Genomic DNA, 19120 nt, shown 5'->3' on the forward strand with positions numbered 1-19120 from the left:
AACAGGCAATTTCTAATCTGAAGTCTTAAATGTGATGATTTTGAGGGAGTTTTTCATTTAGCTTCCTGGTAAGAGAAAGACCGAAATAACTGAAGATACGCAAAACAGCTTGTAAAGACAGTTAAACCAGCAATATTACTTCTACAAAGTCTAAACAGAATAAAAAGCCAAGGTAATAGGCTGAAAAAAAAATTAAAACTAAACAGAATAGCAAGCCAAGGTAAAAAACACAGAGAACAAAGAGGCAAGATTATTTTTTTTCCTTAAATTTTTATTTGTGAAACACCATGAGGTACAGTTGTGGACTTACAAATTTTTGTGCTTGGGTTTCAGTTATACAATGATCAAATACCCATCCCTCCCCAGTCCCAGTATCCCTCCCACCCCCCTTCCCCCTATCCCACCCTACCACTATGGCAGGGCATTTCCTTTTGTTATCTCTCTCCTTTTGAGTGTTGTGGTTTGCAAAAGAGACACTGAGTGGCAATCTTGTTCGGACTATAGTCTACTCTCATCACGCATTTCCCATCCTGAGAGGAACCTCCCAATACCCTTTATTTGGTGCTCCCTTCTCTATCTGAGCTGCCTTTTTCCCTAGTGTGTGTGGCTGTCCTCAAAGCCATGGAGTAATGCTCCTGGTACTTATCTCGGCTATTCTTGGGTGTTAGTCTCCTGTTTTGTTACTTTATGTTCCCCAGATGAATGCAATATTTCTATGTCTGTCCCTTTCTTTCTGACTCATTTCATTTAGCATGATACTTTCCATGTAGTACCACTTGTATGTAAATTTCATGACTTCATCCTTTCTGACAACTACATAGTATTCCATTGTATAGATGTACCAAAGCTTCTTTAACCAGTCATCTGTTCTTGGGCACTCGGGTTTTTTCCAGATTCTAGCTATTGTAAACAGTGCTGCAATGAACAGACAACTGCAGATGTCGCTTCGACTATACTTTTGAGGCAAGATTATTTTTATACAATCTTATTTTGGGGATTAAAATTTGCAACCTCGCAACCTTTTATTGTCTAGTTTTTGTTCTTGGAGAACCAGCAGGCTACCGAGAGTATCCTGCCCACATAGCAGAGTCTGCAATCTCCCTGTGGCAGGTTCGATATGCCAAAACTCAGTAACAATGATGGGTCTCATTCCCCTGACCCCGAAAGAGCATCCAATGTGGTACTTTCTATAATTTCAGGGCTAAGATGAATGGAGACGTTACTGGTGCCTGCTCAAGGAAATCAATGAACAATGGGATCACAGTGATACAGTGAAATTTTTTAACAATTTTATTTTCTAAATTTATTAACTCAGTCTAGAAACTAAGTCCCTCTCATTTGACCAAAATCAAATTATGAGTTACAAATGTGAAGGAATTGATACAGAGCACATTGGTGAGAAAAGAGAATTACTAGCTGAAATAAGTAATACATATATATCACATACCTGAAAATAAAAGTGGAATTCTCTGTTTTATCTAATTGTCATTACAGCATCATTCTCTGATAGAGATTATTATGAGCTTCATTTGACAGAACAGAAAATTGATACTTAGGTTAAAAATCTGCCTAAAGTCACAGAGCAGACAGGATGGTTTCCAACATTCCAATAGATGTTTAGTGATTATAGAGTATTAAGTGTGTTAAAGAAGAGACCACTTGTAGAAAAGGAGCTGACATAAAATCTATCATGAGCCAAAAAAGGGATTTCAGAAGTCAGGGGGAAATTATTAGGCTATCCAAGAGCAACAAGGATTACCACAGGGCAAAAACAAAACAAAACAAAAAAAGCCCATTAAATTCGAAGTGAAGATTCAAGGTGACAGAAGTCATAAAAGATGCACACTACAAGTTCTGAGAAGGAGAGAAGATGATCATCAATGATTAGGTTCGCACCAGCAGTAAGTGTGCCCCTTCTGAGAACAGGATGTCAAGGGAAAAAAACTGAACTTAAAAAATCTGTGCCCCTAGGAAGGGGAGCTTCTTGTTACTTATTCAAAAAAGCATGAGCTCTTTCTTATTCCCAATCCTGCAGGTACTAGAAGGAGCATCAGCTTCACCAAGAGTCCACATCGTCTTGCTCTGAGGAACTTTCTAAGAGGCTAAGAACCACAGATGTCTGCTCCAAGGCAGGCTAACATTCCAAGACAAATACTCGCATTGGCCAAATACTTGCATTGATATTTAAAGAAATAACACTAAGTTATGTTAAGATAACAAATAAAAGATTCATTTATGAAAGCACAATCAATAGATCCTTAGAAGACTTCCTTGGAGGTGAGTGAGTGAAAGAACAGGAAGGAACCGGGTATTTGAGTGAAGGTGCCATTGCCCAGTGAAGGACCTGGAATTTATTGCTCTCCATGAATATGGAGGTAATACACAGCTGTAATTTTCATAATGACCTTGTGAGGAGAGCTTTCTCTCCTTGTTAAAAATGACGAACTGAGGTTAAGTGACTTGATCAAAGTCCTATACCAGTGAAAGAGGAATGGCAAAGAGTAAGGACACAAACCCTGCCGGCTCTGTTTTACTTCACAGCTCTTTGCACAAAATTATCTCAGAGGTAAATTGGATAAGGCAAAAGAAGATGTGTGTTTGTCCTTTAACTTAAAAAGAATTTAAAATAATTTACATTACAAAAGAATAATATTTTTAGTTTAACCAATTAACTAATTGGTGTATTAAGATACATGACACATCTGAGATACAATTACAATTCTCGTTATAGGATCAAATTTTATCTTGAGTTTTGATGAAATTTTCTGTTGATATCTCACTATCACGTGACTAAACTTTTCTTTTTTGTTGCTTTCAAACTTATTTTAAAGATTCCAAGTGACTTTCAATAACATTCTTCTCAATCTCAAGGAGGCTGGGTAATAATTTCCAAATATTCCTGTCCTTCAAAGTAATAAGCAACTTTCAGAACTGATTGGTATAAAACTTATTGTCATTGATCAGCTCTGAAAAGATAATTTTAAACAAAGTCATTGTGTGCTCAGCAGATCACAGCTTGTTAACAGGCAAATTCTCAATGACCTCTTAAGCTAGTCAAATCAATGATGCATATTCCTCATTAAGTAATATCAAAATGTAAGTGGTCTTATAAATAATGTTGATTTTAAGCACTAAAACAAATGGCAAAGTCTTCATATATGAAAAGCCATCTGCTCATAAAAAAAAGATTTTCCATCCAGATATGCTTTACTTCTATTCCTCAAATCACAGTAACCTTAAACACCATCAAAAATGGGAGGGGGGGAATAATGTATTCTCACTTAAAATTAAAATGATAGTAAAAACAAAGTCATTAATAGTGAACTACTAATATTAGCACTACAAATGTATATAAGAACATAACAACTGAACTCAGTTATTCAAAATTATGCCTTTATTTATTAGGATGTTCAACATTTCAGAAGACTATTCAGTGAACACAGTAAAGTGAGATTAGTAAGTTTTTAAAGACGGTGTTAAAAAATTAGCAATGTCCAACTTTCATTCTAGGTGACATTGTGCTGCCATGTCAAGTACATATGTATTACATACATACATTTACATATGCAGTGTGTGCTTGTTTGTGTGTAAATAAGTAGATATCATAACTAGATATTTTTAGCTAGTAGAAGATGGATAATTATTCCACATGCAATGCTTTCTTGTTACTGTTTTTCCACTGTATTTGACTTCAGAGTTCCTTTCTCTATATAGTCAATTAATCATGTCTCAGTGATACAGGTACCAGACAAAACAGGAGGGGAGAAGAAATATTCTTGTGCAAGGAGATGAAGTCTGGGTGGCCCTGTTCCCCCTTGTTTTGCAGCTGGTGTTCAGGGACTCTGCTCCATAAACAAGACTGTGTCCTCCTCATTTTATATCCTAGGACCTAACATTCTGTCTGATACAAAAGAGGTTTCTGGTATTGCTGCTTCTGCATTAATTTACCTATTTATCTCTATCTAATCTTGGAGTCATTATTCCAAACATAAATACTTCATAATACTATAAATATGGAACAGGATTATAAATATTTAGAAGATTGAGGTGAATCCTTATGTATCTGACACGTTTAACTATCTTTTAAATTAAAGCTGCTGTATAATCTTTTCTCATATTATCTTTTATATTTTAGGCATAAAATGGGAAATGAAGATGGTTAATTGATTTTTCAAGTTGGGCTAAATTCTATAAGTTAACCTTTTATCATTTATAAAAGGAAGGAGTCAATAGTTATGGCCAGTTTGCAAACTGATTGTTGTAAGTAATCTTTAGCCTAGATTTCCTCTTGCATGCTTTTTTATTATATATATTTATTGCATTTGGGGCTGGAGCGATAGCATAGTGGTAGGGCGTTTGCCTTGCACACGACTGACCTGGCCAACCTGAGTTCAATTCCTTCGCCCCTCTCGGAGAGCCTGGCAAGCTACTGACAATATCTCGCCCGCACGGCAGAGCCTGGAAAGCTACCCGTGACGTATTCGATATGCCAAACACAGTAACATTTGTCACAATAGAGACGTTACTGGGCTCACTTGAGCAAATCGATCAACAATGGGAGGACAATGACAGTGATTTATTGCATTTACATTGTTTTAATTTTCCTTAAAGTAAATTAAGTTTATCTGAATTAAAATGTTTTAGGGAACTAATCTCATGGTAAATATTTTTAAATAATTATAATAATTTCTTATAACACAATATTTTAATAGTTTCTTATAGTTATAAAATAATTTAAGTGTATTACTGAATGTATGTGATAGGTCAATAATATACAACGTTTCCAGGGTGAAAAATATTCTATTTGAAACAATCAATTGTATTAGCAGTTCTTTAAAACTGTCCACTTTTGCAGCTCAGATAGAGAAGGGAACACCAAGTAAAGGGTGTTGGAAGGATCTGCTCAGGATGGGAGATGCATGCTGAAAGTAGATTATAGACCTAACATGATTGCCACTCAATACCTCTATTGCAAACCACAACACCCAAAAGGAGAGAGAGAGAACAAAAGGCAATGCTCTGCCACAGAGGTGGGAGGGCTACTGGGATCCGTGGTGGTGGAAAATGGGCACTGGTGGAGGGATGGGTACTCGATCATTGTATAACTGAAACCCAAGCACAAAAATTTGTAAACCTACAACTGTACCTCATGGTGTTTCACTAATAAAAATTAAAAAATAATAAAAAATAATAAAACTGTCCACTTTAGATTATTATAAGTTTTCACTCCATAGATCTTTGTAACTAGGGGGCATACTTCTAAGGGCAATCTTTCAGACAGTACCTGTCCACTCTCTCTGAGATCCACATTCATCTGGTAGTGCCCCAAGTTGTCAAGTAAGCAAAGGAAGACTTAAGATGAATGATACAAATCAGAGGAGGTTTTTCAAAGGCATTATAAGGAACAAATCATTCGAGAGTTTACTTTTGCTAATTCACAAAATCTGTGCAGATTCCATATCTTCTGGATGTTGAGCTCACTGAAGATAAGTACAATCAGAATGCAAATGTCGAAAGAGGAATCAGCTATTGAATGATAGCATTTGTAACCTCTTTTGTGGGGCTCCTAACCTTCCCCGTTTTTCCTTCATGAATGCCTCAGGGTCCCAATAAACATGGGAGTACAAACATCCCGAAGTCCAGATTTTTGGGTGACAAACATTGTGTGGTCTGCGGTTTTGGGAGCACATAGAAATGCATCTCTTGACTAGCCTCAGAGACAGAACTCTCACTGGCAATTTGGTTTGACTCGGGTATACTCAGGCATCTCCTGAATTTGAAGCCATTCCCTTGGGAGAACTACAGGCCTCAAAGACAATGGTAAATCAGTCTGTAACCTGGCATGGGATGACTTTTTTCTCTGAGTGGAAGAACAAGGCGTAAGACATGACAACACTCCATACAAGATGCTTCCTAGGATAGGCAAGCCAAGAAATAAAGTCCACAAACAAGTGAAAATGTTGAATGTTGAGAGTTATGGATTAAGGTGTTGAAAACAATAACAAGTCATGGTACTTAAAATGGACGGAATAATTCCACTGAACTGGATTCTAGTAACTTTCTCCACCCTCTCCTTTATTTGTTTACTTACTTATTTTGGCGGCATTTCTTTTTAAATGACTGCCTACACATAAAGCAATTATTCTATCATCTTCTTAGCATTGCTTGGAAGATGATTACTCAAGTCCAGTATTGGGCAGGAGTGGGTCATGCCTCTGTGTAAGTCACTCCTCATGCCCAGCAATGGGGGGGAAGGGGGAAAAGTTATATAGAGTTTGTGGACACAGATGAGCTTCCAGCCAGGACAAGGAGAGAAATGAAATGAGCAACTGAAACAGCTCATGAAATTCACAGAACAGACTGAAAGCTGTTCAAAGAGAGAGAAATAGGGGCCTGATGGAAATGAGATCCACCATGAAGAAACCCAGATACTGGGAGAACAGCAGAATGCTAACCAGAGCCAGATCAAAGCGAAGTCCCTTGTGGCAGGAAAGAAGATGTCATCCAGATAAAGAGGAGGTACAGGATCCTTGGGGCTAAAATGAGGAGGAATTTATAGCTTGTTTCCTGTTTCTCGCTCAGCAGCCAGTCAGTAGCATGGTGCTGTGAAGGCAGATCTTGGAGGTTGGCAGCACATCAGAACTGTCATGAACCTATGGCAGGGGCTAGCCTATCCTTACCTGACTAGGTCCAGTTTATCCACACCACCGGGCTTGGTCAGATCATCCAAAGTGCCTAAAAGATCCTCCAGTTTAATAATTTCCATCAAGATCACTTCAGGACTTAGAAAGTATTGAAAATAAGTGACTTCTTTTTTAAACCTTCTTATTTAAAAAAAGAATAAACTACTGCTTTATTCAGGGACATTTATTTAACCATCTCTTAAGCCAAGAAGTATAGAAAGATATGAAGACTAAGTAGATGGGATCCTGGCCTCAAGGGACTTACCATGGGTGGAGGTGGATCAAGGAATGTAAATTAGCTGAGATAATAAATTTTTACAGGTTCCATAATGCAAGTGTGTCAATAGTAAATGGTGAACAACAACAACAACAAAAAATAGCAAGTGATCAATTCTATAGGAGAGGGGGGATCATAAAGGCTTTAGAGAAAATGTATCCCTTTAAAATAAACACAGCAAGTCAGGATGTCAGCATCTATCACATTTCTAAAAATCACATCAACATAATTTATTCTTCTTTATAAAAACAGCAATGCTAATTTAGGTAAAAGCCAAGAATAATTTTTTCAGACTTCTTTTTAAGTTCCCCTGGACTGTTTATCAATTGAATAGAACATATTTGTGATGGGAGGAGTGAAGAAGTAATGTGAGAATGTCCAAAAGGCTTCTGAATCTGTTTGGGGCAGATCATATGTTATGATATGTTATCATATTTAAGAACAAATGTTATGTTCTTAAAGGATGTAGAGGGCCTGTTTTGTAGTTTGGGTATGTATACTTGGGTACACAGATGTCTGAGTACTATGGCCACCTAGGTTTGGTTTGGGGCTGGGGGGAATCTGTTACTCCTTTAAGTGAGGTCATCAGTCTCATTCAAATAACTTAAAGGACAGATAATGTGGAAGCTGTCACAACAAAGCAGAATTGTAGAGATCAGAAATGAAAGTGAGGGGTGTATGGTGCCGCCAGCAGGTCAATCTGTACCTGTGAGGCGAGTGCATCAGTAGCCTGATGGCACTATCAGACTGTCAGATACTCCAAAATTGCTGCTGTGCCTTTGGCCAGACCCCAAAAACTTGGGGCAAAGTTTACCAAGAAAGTAAACAGCCAAAAGTTAGGTATGTGGGAGATACACTCACAGACCACCTCCTGCTCAGCTATATATAATGGGAGGCGTGGCTTCTCTGGTTCTTAATTGAACTGTTTAATGGCCATGATCCCAGAGACTCAGAAACAAATCTAGAAACCCAGTGGCTTTTGGCAGAAATGCATCTGGACTGCATACAAGGTAGCCACAGCCTCAGAGCTTATTGGAAAGCCAGGTACGAGCCAGAGGTGACGGGGCAACTGCAATCTCATGGGGAGGGGGATGGTACTGGCTCATCCTTTACGCCCTACTGAGGTCACAAGTTGCTCCCCATGAGGGGCTCGCCAGAATGGCCATGGCTCCAGAGGCAAAAGGAATTAATCCAGAGCCTGGCAGCTTGTGGCAGAAAAGTGAATGGACCATGTGTTAAACTACGGTGCCATGCCCTCCCCGGGAGGGAAAGGGTGTTGCTCCCTTCTGCCTTTTTCCCCCCTGGCAGCAAGGTGGCCGCCACCTCAGAGCTTATGGGAAAGCCAGGTATGAGCTGGCAGTGATGGGGCAACTGCAGTCTCATGGGAAGGGGGAAGTACTGGCTCGTCCTTCACGCCCTACTGAAGTCACGAGTTGCCCCCCATGAGCGGCTCTTCGGTATAGCCATAACACTAGATGTAGATGTAGAGAAACCAATATTGCAATTATCTGGCTCTTTGCAGAAATCCAAAATCATTACATGATTCTCATAACCAGCTATAGAAAACAAAGTATTTCACAATGCCTTTTCAGCAATTCTGATTGTTGGAGGGTGGGAATACTAAACAATAACGGTGCATTTTTTGTTGAAATAATGAATGTAATCAATGTAGAGAAGAGTTAAGTGGAAATCATCTGCCTCACAGGCATTGGGAGGGGTGGGAGGGGGGTATATGGGGGTTCTTGATGGTGAAAAATGAGTACTGGTGAAGGGAGAGGTGTTTGATCATTGTATGACCGAGACACAAACCTGAAAGCTTAGTTAACTTTTCCCATAGTGATTCAACAAATAAATATAAGAAGAAAAATAAATAAATAAATAAATAAAACTGTGGGAAAAAATAGCTGGAGTTCATGCCCAAATCAATCAGCTAATCAGTGGCTGAATAAATAGCAGTACTCCTACATTAAAAAAAAAAGAAATGAAAATGAGCTAATGATATAGAATAAAGGTTGTCATGTTTAGATGAGCACATACTTAAAATCACATCAGAGAGTCAGTTTTCGCAGGCAGTTACTTACAAAGACACTTAGAAATACATCCATTAAAGTTCACTCATTAAAAAAATTCACTTTTTTAAATCACTGTGAGATACAGTTACAAAGCTTTCAAGTTTGAGCTTCAGTCATACAATGATCAAACACCCATCCCTCCACAAGTGCATATTTTTCACCACCAATGCCCCAGTATCCTCCCCCCCACCGCCAACACACACAATACCCCAACCCTCCTTCTGCCTCTACGGCAGACAATTTCCCCCATACTCTCTCTACCTTTGGGCATTGTGGTTTGTAGTATAGATACTGAGAGGCTATCACATTTGGTCCTTTATTTACTTTCAGGATACATCTCGCATCCCAAATGATCCCTCCAACCATCATTGACTTAGTGATCCCCTCTCTATTCCAGCTGCCTTCTCCCCTAGTTCATGAGGCAGGTTTCCAACATGAATCAATACTCACTGCCCTTGTCTCTACTGTCCTTGGGTGTCAATCTATTATGTTATTTTATATTCTACAAATGAGCGAAGTCATTTTATGTCTGTCCTTCTCTTTCTGACTCATTTCACTTAGCAGGATACTCTCCATGACCGTCCATTTATACTCCATGACATCCACTTATAAGCAAATTTTATGACTTCATCTTTCCTAACAACTACATAGTATTCCATTGTGTAGATGTATCAAAATTTCTTCAACCAGTCGACTGTTCTCAGGCAGTCGGGTTGTTTCCAGATTCTGGCTGTTGTGAACATACAGGTGCAGATGTCATTTCTACTTTGCTTTTTTGCACCTGCAGGATATATTCCCAGAAGTGATATTGTTGGGTCATATGGAAGCTCAATTTCTAGTTTTTGAAGGACTGTCCATATTGTTTTCCAGAAAGGCGGGACTAGTTGGTATTCCCACCAACAACGAAAGAGAGTCACCTTCTCTCCACATCCACACCAGCACTGGTTATTCTTGTTCTTTTGGATGTGTGCCAGTCTCTATGGTGTGAGATGATATTTCATTGTTGTTTTGATTTGCAGCTCCCTGATGATTAGCGATATAGAGCTAATTTTTTTCATGTCCCTTTTGGCCATTTGCATTTCTTTTTTGAGGAAGCTTCTGTTCATTTCTTCTCCCCATTTTTTGATGGGGTTGGAGGTATTTTCTTGTATAATTCTACTAGTGTCTTATATATTCTGAATATTAACCCTCAATCAGATGGGTGTTGGGTAAATATTCTTTCCCATTCCATGGGCTCTCTCTATATTTTGGTCACTGTTTCTTTTGAGGATAGTCAGGCACAGGGTAGGAGACTCTTCTGACTATCCTCGCCAGGGCCCAACAGCTGAAGACCTCCATGCCCCAGCCAAGGCCATACTGAGGCCACTCTCCACACACTTGGATAAGCCTCAGGCATAACAGAACTGGCAGAGGAACCCAGGTGTGTGGGACCCGGGGTTGAGATCTCCAAGCCTGCACGGTTTGGGACTGGACCTGACAGTAGCTAGACAGTTACACCCTCCAACTACCACGTAACCCCAACAATGGCCAGGATCCAGAGATTATCACAACAAGTTCCCGGGAGCGCACGGCCACATTCGCGGCCGCACGACTATTTATTTACTTTTCTCTAAGTTTTCAGGGTACCTTTAAATATCCCACCCGCACGGCAGAGCCTGACAAGCTATCTGTGGTCTATGAAAAATAGACCAAATTGATATGCCAAATCCAGTAATAAATGGATCTCATTCCCCTAACCCTGAATATGGCAGAGTTGAGAAGGATATGGAAGGAAAGGCTGATAAAATACCAAGGCAGAAATAGGCTGCCAAAATGAAGAAAAACAAAAATTATTGTCTGTACTTTTAATGCTCGTATGCTGGCATCTGCTGCATCCATTGATGACCTTATGGTGCAAGCGCAAAAGATCAAGTACGAGATCATTGGTCTGACCGAAACGAGAAGACATCAATCACATCATGCCGTTTTCGACACTGGAGAAGAACTGTTCCTTGGAACATGTGATAAAAGAGGCGTCGGTGGTGTCCGTATCCTTGTCGACACAAACTTAGCCACGAGCATTGATTCATTCGAATGCCTAAAAACCCGAATCGGACGATTACACTTGAATAGATGTGGCTCACTACCGGCAGTTTCTATCTTTGTTGTCTATGCACCAACATCCAGTTATGGTGAAAGAGAAACTGAGAAGTTCTACATGGAGCTGGAGAAGTTCTATAAAGAAGATCACACCTTCTACAAGATCATTGTCGGTGATTTTAATGCCAAGATAGGACCAAGAAGATCAGTCGATGAACTCCACATCGGGACCCATGGCCTAGAATGGAACGAACAGGGTGACAGACTGTCTGAGTTCATCATGTCAACCAAAACCTTCCATGGTAACTCACAGTTCCAAAAGGCTGAATCTAAACGTTAGACATGGGAGTCTCCCGATGGACGGTTCCACAATGAAATAGACCACATCATATTCAATTGGCGGTTTTGCCTAACCGATGTTGCTGTTGTCCCAAAATTCCAAAAGGGATCAGACCACCATCTTCTTTGTGCAAAATTATACCTCACAGAATGAGGAGAAAAGAATGCAAGGTTTAAGAAGAGGACTCCCAGAACGATCACCAACTGGGAGCTCTTTGGCTCTGTTGTGGCAACATGGGAAGATGCCGTCATTGACAACATTGATGAGGAACATGATCGAATGATTCAGCACCTCCATGATTGTGCGAGGAATGCCAAGAGAGAGATAACCACAAAAAACCGCCTTTCTTTGAACACTCTTGAAGTTTTCGCCAACGTGGCTTGGCAGATGCCTCAGGCAACCATAAGCGAACATCCAAACTGCCAAAACAGTGCAGAGAAGCCATCAAGGATGACCTCAAAAACAGGAGAGCAGCAGTACTGGTAGATGCGGCAGAAGCTGGGAAAAGCATTCGTAATGCCCGCCTGTCCTTCACCAACTACAAAACCAAGAGGACTGCCCTCCGACTACATGATGGATCTATCACATCTTCCAGAAGGGCAATGGAGAAGATTATTCATGACTTCTACTCAGATCTCTTTAATAGCCACATCCACTTGCCCACATACCACATACCAATGATGGATATGTCGTTCCCAATGTTCTCCCTTCCGAAATCCAACATGCCATCTCGTCGGTAAAGAAACAAAGAGCACCTGGCCCAGACAAGATCAGACCTGAACACCTGAAGAACTTACTATCAGTACTCATCAATACATTGGCTCGGCTCTTCACACGCTACCTGTCTGAATGCAAGGTTCCATTCCAATGGAAAACCAGCAGGACTGTACTACTATACAAGAAGGGAGACAGTACAAAGAAAACTACAAAACGCTACTTCAGGAAATAAAAGAGGACATGAGGAAATGGAAAGATATCCCCTGCTCATGGGTCGGGAGACTTAACATTGTCAAAATGGCAATACTACCGAAAGCATTGTATAAATTCAATGCAATCCCTATAAGGATACCCATGACATTCTTCAAAGAAATGGAGCAAACACTCTTGAAATTTATATGGAACAATAAGCCCCCACGAATAGCTAAAGCAATTCTTGGGAAAAAGAAAATGGGAGGAATCAACCTCCCGAACTTCAAACTGTACTACAAAGCAGTAATAATTAAAACAGCATGGTACTGGAACAAAGGCAGAACTGCAGACCAATGGAACAGGGTTGAATACACTGACATCTCTCCTCAATCATATGCTCATCTAATCTTTGATAAAGGTGCAAGTAATGTGAAGTGGAGTAAGGAAAGCCTCTTTAATAAATTGTGTTGGCATCACTGGACGGCTACATGCAAAAAAATAGGCTCAGAACTCTGCCTAACACCATGTACAAAAGTAAGATCAAAATGGATTAAAGACCTCAACATCAGACCAGAAACCATAAGGTACATTGAAGATAAAGTTGGCAAAACCCTCCATGACATTGAAGCTAATGGTATCTTCAAAGATGCCACGCCACTGGCCGAGCAAGTGAAAACAGAGATAGATAAATGGGACTATCTTAAACTAAGAAGCTTCTGCACCTCCAAAGAAACAGTGACCAAAATACAAAGACAGTCTACAGAATGGGAAAGGATATTCACCGAATACACATCTGACAAGGGGTTGATATCCAGGATATACAAAATACTGGTTAAACTCCACAAGAAGAAAACATCCAACCCCATCCAAAAATGGGGCAATGAAATGAACAGAAACTTTCTCAAAGAAGAAATCCGAATGGCAAAAAAGCACATGAGAAAATGCTCTACATCATTAATCATCAGGGAGATGCAGATCAAAACCACAATGAGATACCATCTCACACCTCAGAGACTGGCCCAAATTCAAAAGAACAAAAGCAACCGATGCTGGCGTGGATGTGGCGAGAAAGGGACACTCCTTCACTGTTGGTGGGAATGTCCACTGGTTCAGCCCTTCTGGAAAACAGTATGGACGATTCTCAAAAAATTAGAAATTGAGCTCCCATTTGACCCAGCAATACCACTCCTGGGAATATATCCCAGAGAGGCAAAAATGTATAGTCGAAGTGACATCTGCACTTGTTTGTTCATTGCAGCACTCTTTACAATAGCCAGAAACTGGAAGAAACCTGAATGCCCAAGAACAGATGACTGGTTAAAGAAACTTTGGTACATCTACACAATGGAGTACTATGTAGCTCTTAGAAAAGATGAAGTCATGAAATTTACATACAAGTGGTACAATATGGAAAGTATCATGCTAAGCGAAATGAGTCAGAAAGAGAGGGATAGACATAGAAAGATTGCATTCATCTGGGGGATATAAAGTAACAAAGTATGAGATTAATACCCAAGAATAGCTGAGATCAGCACCAGGAGGATTACTCCATAACTTAGAGGCCAGCCGGGTATCCTAGAGGAAAGGGCTATTCAGATAGAGAAGGGAGCACCAAATAAAGGATGTTTGGAGGATCCTCCCAGGAGGGGAGATGCATGTCGAAAGTAGACTATGGACTGAACATGTTTGCCACTCAATGCCTCTTTTGCAGACCACAACACCCAAAAGGAGAGAGAGAACACAGGGGATTGCCCTGCCACAGAGACGGGGGGATGGGGGGATGGGGGTGGGAGGGATATTATCCATGGTGGTGGAAAATGGGCACTGGTGGAGGGATGGGTATCTGATCATTGTATAATTGAAACCAAAGCACAAAAAATTGTAAATCTACAACTTTAAAAAAAATAAAATAAAATAAAGGGGGAAAAAAAAAAAAAGAAGGGAGACATCCACGACATTGGCAACTATCGCCCAATCTGCCTATTGTCTGTTGTCTACAAATTGTTCACTCGAGTCATCCTGAATAGGATTAGCAGAACACTAGATGAAGGACAACCATGTGACAAGCCGGATTCCGAAAAGGATTCAGTACCATCGACCATATCCACACGATTACTAAGCTCATTGAGGTTTCTCGGGAGTTCAAGATGCCGCTCTGTCTAACGTTCATTGATTTAAAGAAGGCCCTTGATTCTGTTGCGATGCAAGGGGTCATGGAAGCCCTAGCCAATCAGGGCATACAAACTCAATACATCAGGATGCTTCGTGAGCTCTATTGTGGATTCACTACCAAGATCTCACCATTCTACAAAGAAGTAATCATCCATATCAAGAGAGGGGTTCGGCAGGGTGATACCATTTCACCAAAACTCTTCAGTGCCACCCTCGAGAACATCATGCGACAACTGGAATGGGAAAGCTTGGGAGGGAAGATAGATGGTCGGCAACTATACCACCTCCGCTTTGCTGATGACATCATTCTAATAACATCGAACATCAGCCAAGCAGCACAAATGCTGAACGACTTTGACCGTGAATGTGGAAAGGTCGGACTATAGCTGAATCTTACGAAGACAATGTTTATGAGAAACAGCCTTGTTCCTGACACTCCATTTGCTCTCAACGGAACCACCCTCTCCGAATGCAACAGTTATATATACCTAGGTCGAGAAATCAACATGATGAATGACCTGGCACCTGAGTTGCGCAGGAGGAAGAGAGCGGCTTGGAATGCCTTCAAGAACGTTGAAGAAATAACTAAAAGGACAAAGAACCTCCAGCTATGAGCACATCTCTTTGAGTCCACTGTTCTTCCTGCATTAACATATGCCTCAGAGACCTGGACCCTACGAAAACAGGATGAGAACACTATTTGGGTCTCTCAAAAAGGAATCGAAAGAGCTATGCTTGGAATATCACGATTCACTCAAATGAGAGATAGAATCCGGAGTTCTGATCTTCGTCAACGCTCAAGAATCAGGGACGCTTTCTCATTTGCCTAGACATCAAAAATCAGATGGGCTGGACACGTAATGAGGTTTATAGACAACCGCTGGACTAGAGCCATTACTGATTGGATTCCACGGGACATCAAAAGATCACGTGGACGCCCACCTACAAGATGGTCAGACTTCTTCATCAAGACCCTGAATGATTGGTTTGAGGCTCTGCATGTTCCTAGAACGAACAGATACCATTGGGCTACGCTAGCATGCAACAGGGATGAATGGAGACGTTACTGGCACCCGCTCGAGTAAATCGATGAATAACGGGGGATCAAGTGATCAAGTGATAGTTCCTTCACCTCTTTCGTTTTGCTGATTCTGAAGTTCTTGATTTCCTGAGGCACTATTGTGAACAGGATTGTTATTTTAATATTTCTTTCTTCTCTTTAACTATTTTTATATAGGAAAGTCATGGACTTTGGGGCATTGATTTTGTATCCTGGAACTTTACTATAAAAATTTATTGTTTCTAGAAGCTTTTTTGTAGAGTCTTTAGGATTTTCTAAGTATAGTATCATATTGTCTGCAAATTCCTATAAATGAATGGATATGGAGAGTTTCATCCTGAGTGACATGAATCAAGAGAGGGAAAGATATAGAATGATGGCATTCACTTGTTGTACATAAAAAAATATATAGTAGAAGACTAATATAAATGGCCAGAGAAAACAGGGACTAGGAGGATTGGTCAGTTGGAATAAGTGTGTGTGGTGAGGAGGGTAGGTAAGATAGAAAAGAAACCAGTATGACAATAATAGCTGGGAATGATCACACTGGACAAGAACTGAGTATTAAAAGTAGGTATATTCCTGATAACCTTTCAGTATCAATACTGCAAACCACAGTGCCTAAAAGGAGAGAGGCAGAGAGAGTGAGAGAGAGACAGAGACAGAGTGAGTCTCAGAGAGACAAAGAAAGAGAGACAGAAACAGAGACAGAGACAGAGAAGCAACTGCTAGAGAGGCAGGCTGGGAGGTGGGGAGTGGGGGGTGATGGGAGGGAACCTGGGAACACTGGTGCTAGGAAATGTACACTGGTGGAGGAATGGGTGTTGGAATACTGTATGACTAAAACCTAATTATGAACATCTTTGTAAGGGTCTACCTCACAGAGATTCAATTAAAAAAATTTAAATAAATAAAGGAAGAGGCCCAAACTGCATTTTTCTTATTGTGTTTGTAGGAGGGTCTTTCCCAGTGCTGCTGGATATGGATATGAAGCCTATGGCTCAGTGAAAAAAGCAGAAGGATTACTTCTTCATTTTCTCTTCTTTCATCTTCTTAAAGCACAGGACAGAGGAGTGTAGAGACAAAGACAGATACTCTTTTCCACCCACAGTCCTGACACATTCATGGTCATAAAGGAAACCACCCTTCCCAATGTAGAACATATCACCCAAATCAGGACAATTTACCTGCCAGATGTGCAATACTGGACTTTCAGAAGGTACTTTTACTACTGTGCTTCACCCAAATTAAAACCCTTTAGTAGAATGAAAGAGAAGATAATAAGGCAACATGGATTTTAAGGGAATTCAGGAACATAATTCCTCCATATGTAGTAGATTAGCAATAAATAACAAGAGTAGAAATGATATTTTTGTTGTGACCAATCCTCAATTCTTGTAGAACCATGAGAATCTCATAATCATTAAATTCAGTAAAATCAGTAAAATAACATGTAAAAATTAACCAAAAAATGGTAGAAATATGACCTCTACTCTGGAAACAGATTTTATTAGTTAAATCAGGTGAATGATTTCTAATTGATTTGTATGGGGCAGGAATCTTATATTCCAAAGCATTGTTTATCTATTTATCACAATATTCTAGACGACATCTGAAGAATACATTACTTCATTATATTTAGAGTCTTGTTCTAGTTATGATTCAAAGATATTTAACACTCTAAAATGGAAGCACTGATAATTACAGGTTTTGTATTTTATTCAAATTTTTTAATACTACCAAGAACTAACTTTTGAAGCCAGGAGCTCTTTCCTCTTGTTCTCATTAGCATATCAATCAAATTTGCATTATTCTGGTTTGCTCGTTTTATTAAAAGTGAATTCAGGGCACAATTGACTTTTCATTTGTTTAACAAGTGAAGAAATATTTACCTTGACAGCCATTGCATTGTAGAGATTCATCTTCATAGTATAACATGCTTCCTGGGAATCAAGAAAGAAAAAAATGATGGCATAGATTTCAGCTACACAGAGACAGCACAGCCTATTTTTACATATAAAAGATAAGGATCTTTATACATAATACATAATAAGAGTTCTGGGCTTAGAAAAATGAAATCAAACTTTGTATTGAAGAGATAGGCTTCCTAATACATAATGCAAGCTTAACCAGAAAAATCTATGGTAGTCAAACTAGAAGCTAATGGAGATATATGATCATAAAACGCTCTCCGCTGAGTTTGATAATCAATGGTGCTCTACTGAGAATAGAATAACAAAGCAGAAATATTCACAAGTTCGGGTGACACCTAGTATCATATGATTTATTCACTGGGGTTCTTTTAGCCAAAACTCACAGAAACATAAAAGGAATTCATATTTCAAGACGTCTGATTTAATGAAAAATTCAAAGAAATGCTGTCTTCAGTCGAAATCGTTCAGGGATATGGATGCAGTGATGGAGCAAAATTGTACCTTCCAACTATCTGTACAAAATGGTATGTACTTAGCTGCCTCCTGAGCAATCCTGGGGAATTTTGTGTCATTCAATATTCATTTTAACACCATAAAATCATAAATACAATGATATCAAGTTATAGCAAATCCCCTGAAACAATGAAGACTTCCTAATATCTTGGTTTCCTTTTGGTAGAGATGCCTTTACTCATCTTCAGATCTCATGGGATAGAAAAATTTAAATATTTGGCTTATGTCAGTGAAAATATGATTTTAAATAAAGCTTCCACATCTATTCTGTTATCTTTGTTTTTTGAGGGACTCACCCAGTAGTACTCAGGAGCTACTCCTGATTCTGTGCTCAAGGATCATTCCTGGTGGTACACAGGGATTAAGCTGGAATCAGCATATGCAAGACAAATGCCTTAACTTAATTCAAAACCTATTATTTTTCTGGGGGGGAGGGGAGGGGCCACACTCTGTAGTGCTCAGGGATTATTCCTGGCTCTGTGTTCAGGAATGACTCCTGGAAGTGCTCCTAGAACCATACACAGTGTACTATTTCTCTGACCCCAGGTATTCTTTAAATTATCTATGAGATATGTAAATTTTTCAACAGCACAAACTTATCCCATGTAACTCAATTTACTCGACTAAGACAACTTTAGCTCGTGTTAATAATGTTAAGGAACAAATCCAGTAAAACGTGCCTGAATCTTTTATATAGGGGTTTTCCTTTCCCTTGATGAACATGAATTCATATAAAAGGGTTTCACTTTAATTAGTATTGTTTAAATTATCTGGTCTAATCCAAAGCAAATTGTCTAGAGAACGGCTGTATCATTTATCAACACTGATAAATTAGAAGAGAGTTGACTGCTATATGTTGTATACAAATGAATACAGTGGCGTTACTTTTATTCCAAACTTTCAATGTTATACAAAATGGGGCATAATTCCTAGTCTTTGAGGTACATTTTAAGTACTTTACCTTTGAAAAAAAACTTTAATATCATTATTTCTTCAAGTTATATCAAGGCAGTGATAACCATTAAGGAGGGACTCATGTTAGAAATTACATACTTATGTATATCATATTTGGACTGAGAAA

The 19120-nt window shown here is 39.5% G+C and overlaps 1 protein-coding gene across 1 annotated transcript in view; it reads right to left on the reverse strand.

Moving 5' to 3' along the window:
* SPATA17 (spermatogenesis associated 17) overlaps positions 1-19120 on the reverse strand; it is a 183784-nt gene that overhangs the window by 119952 nt on the left and 44712 nt on the right. Inside the window, exon 4 of the mRNA XM_056110766.1 lies at positions 17485-17535. Within this exon, the coding sequence (XP_055966741.1) occupies positions 17485-17535 (51 nt within the window). The remainder of the gene's footprint in view (positions 1-17484; positions 17536-19120) is intronic.

This window comes from Sorex fumeus, unplaced genomic scaffold (assembly GCF_029834395.1).
Source record: "Sorex fumeus unplaced genomic scaffold, SorFum_2.1 ptg000010l, whole genome shotgun sequence".
Classification (NCBI taxonomy): domain Eukaryota; kingdom Metazoa; phylum Chordata; class Mammalia; order Eulipotyphla; family Soricidae; genus Sorex; species Sorex fumeus.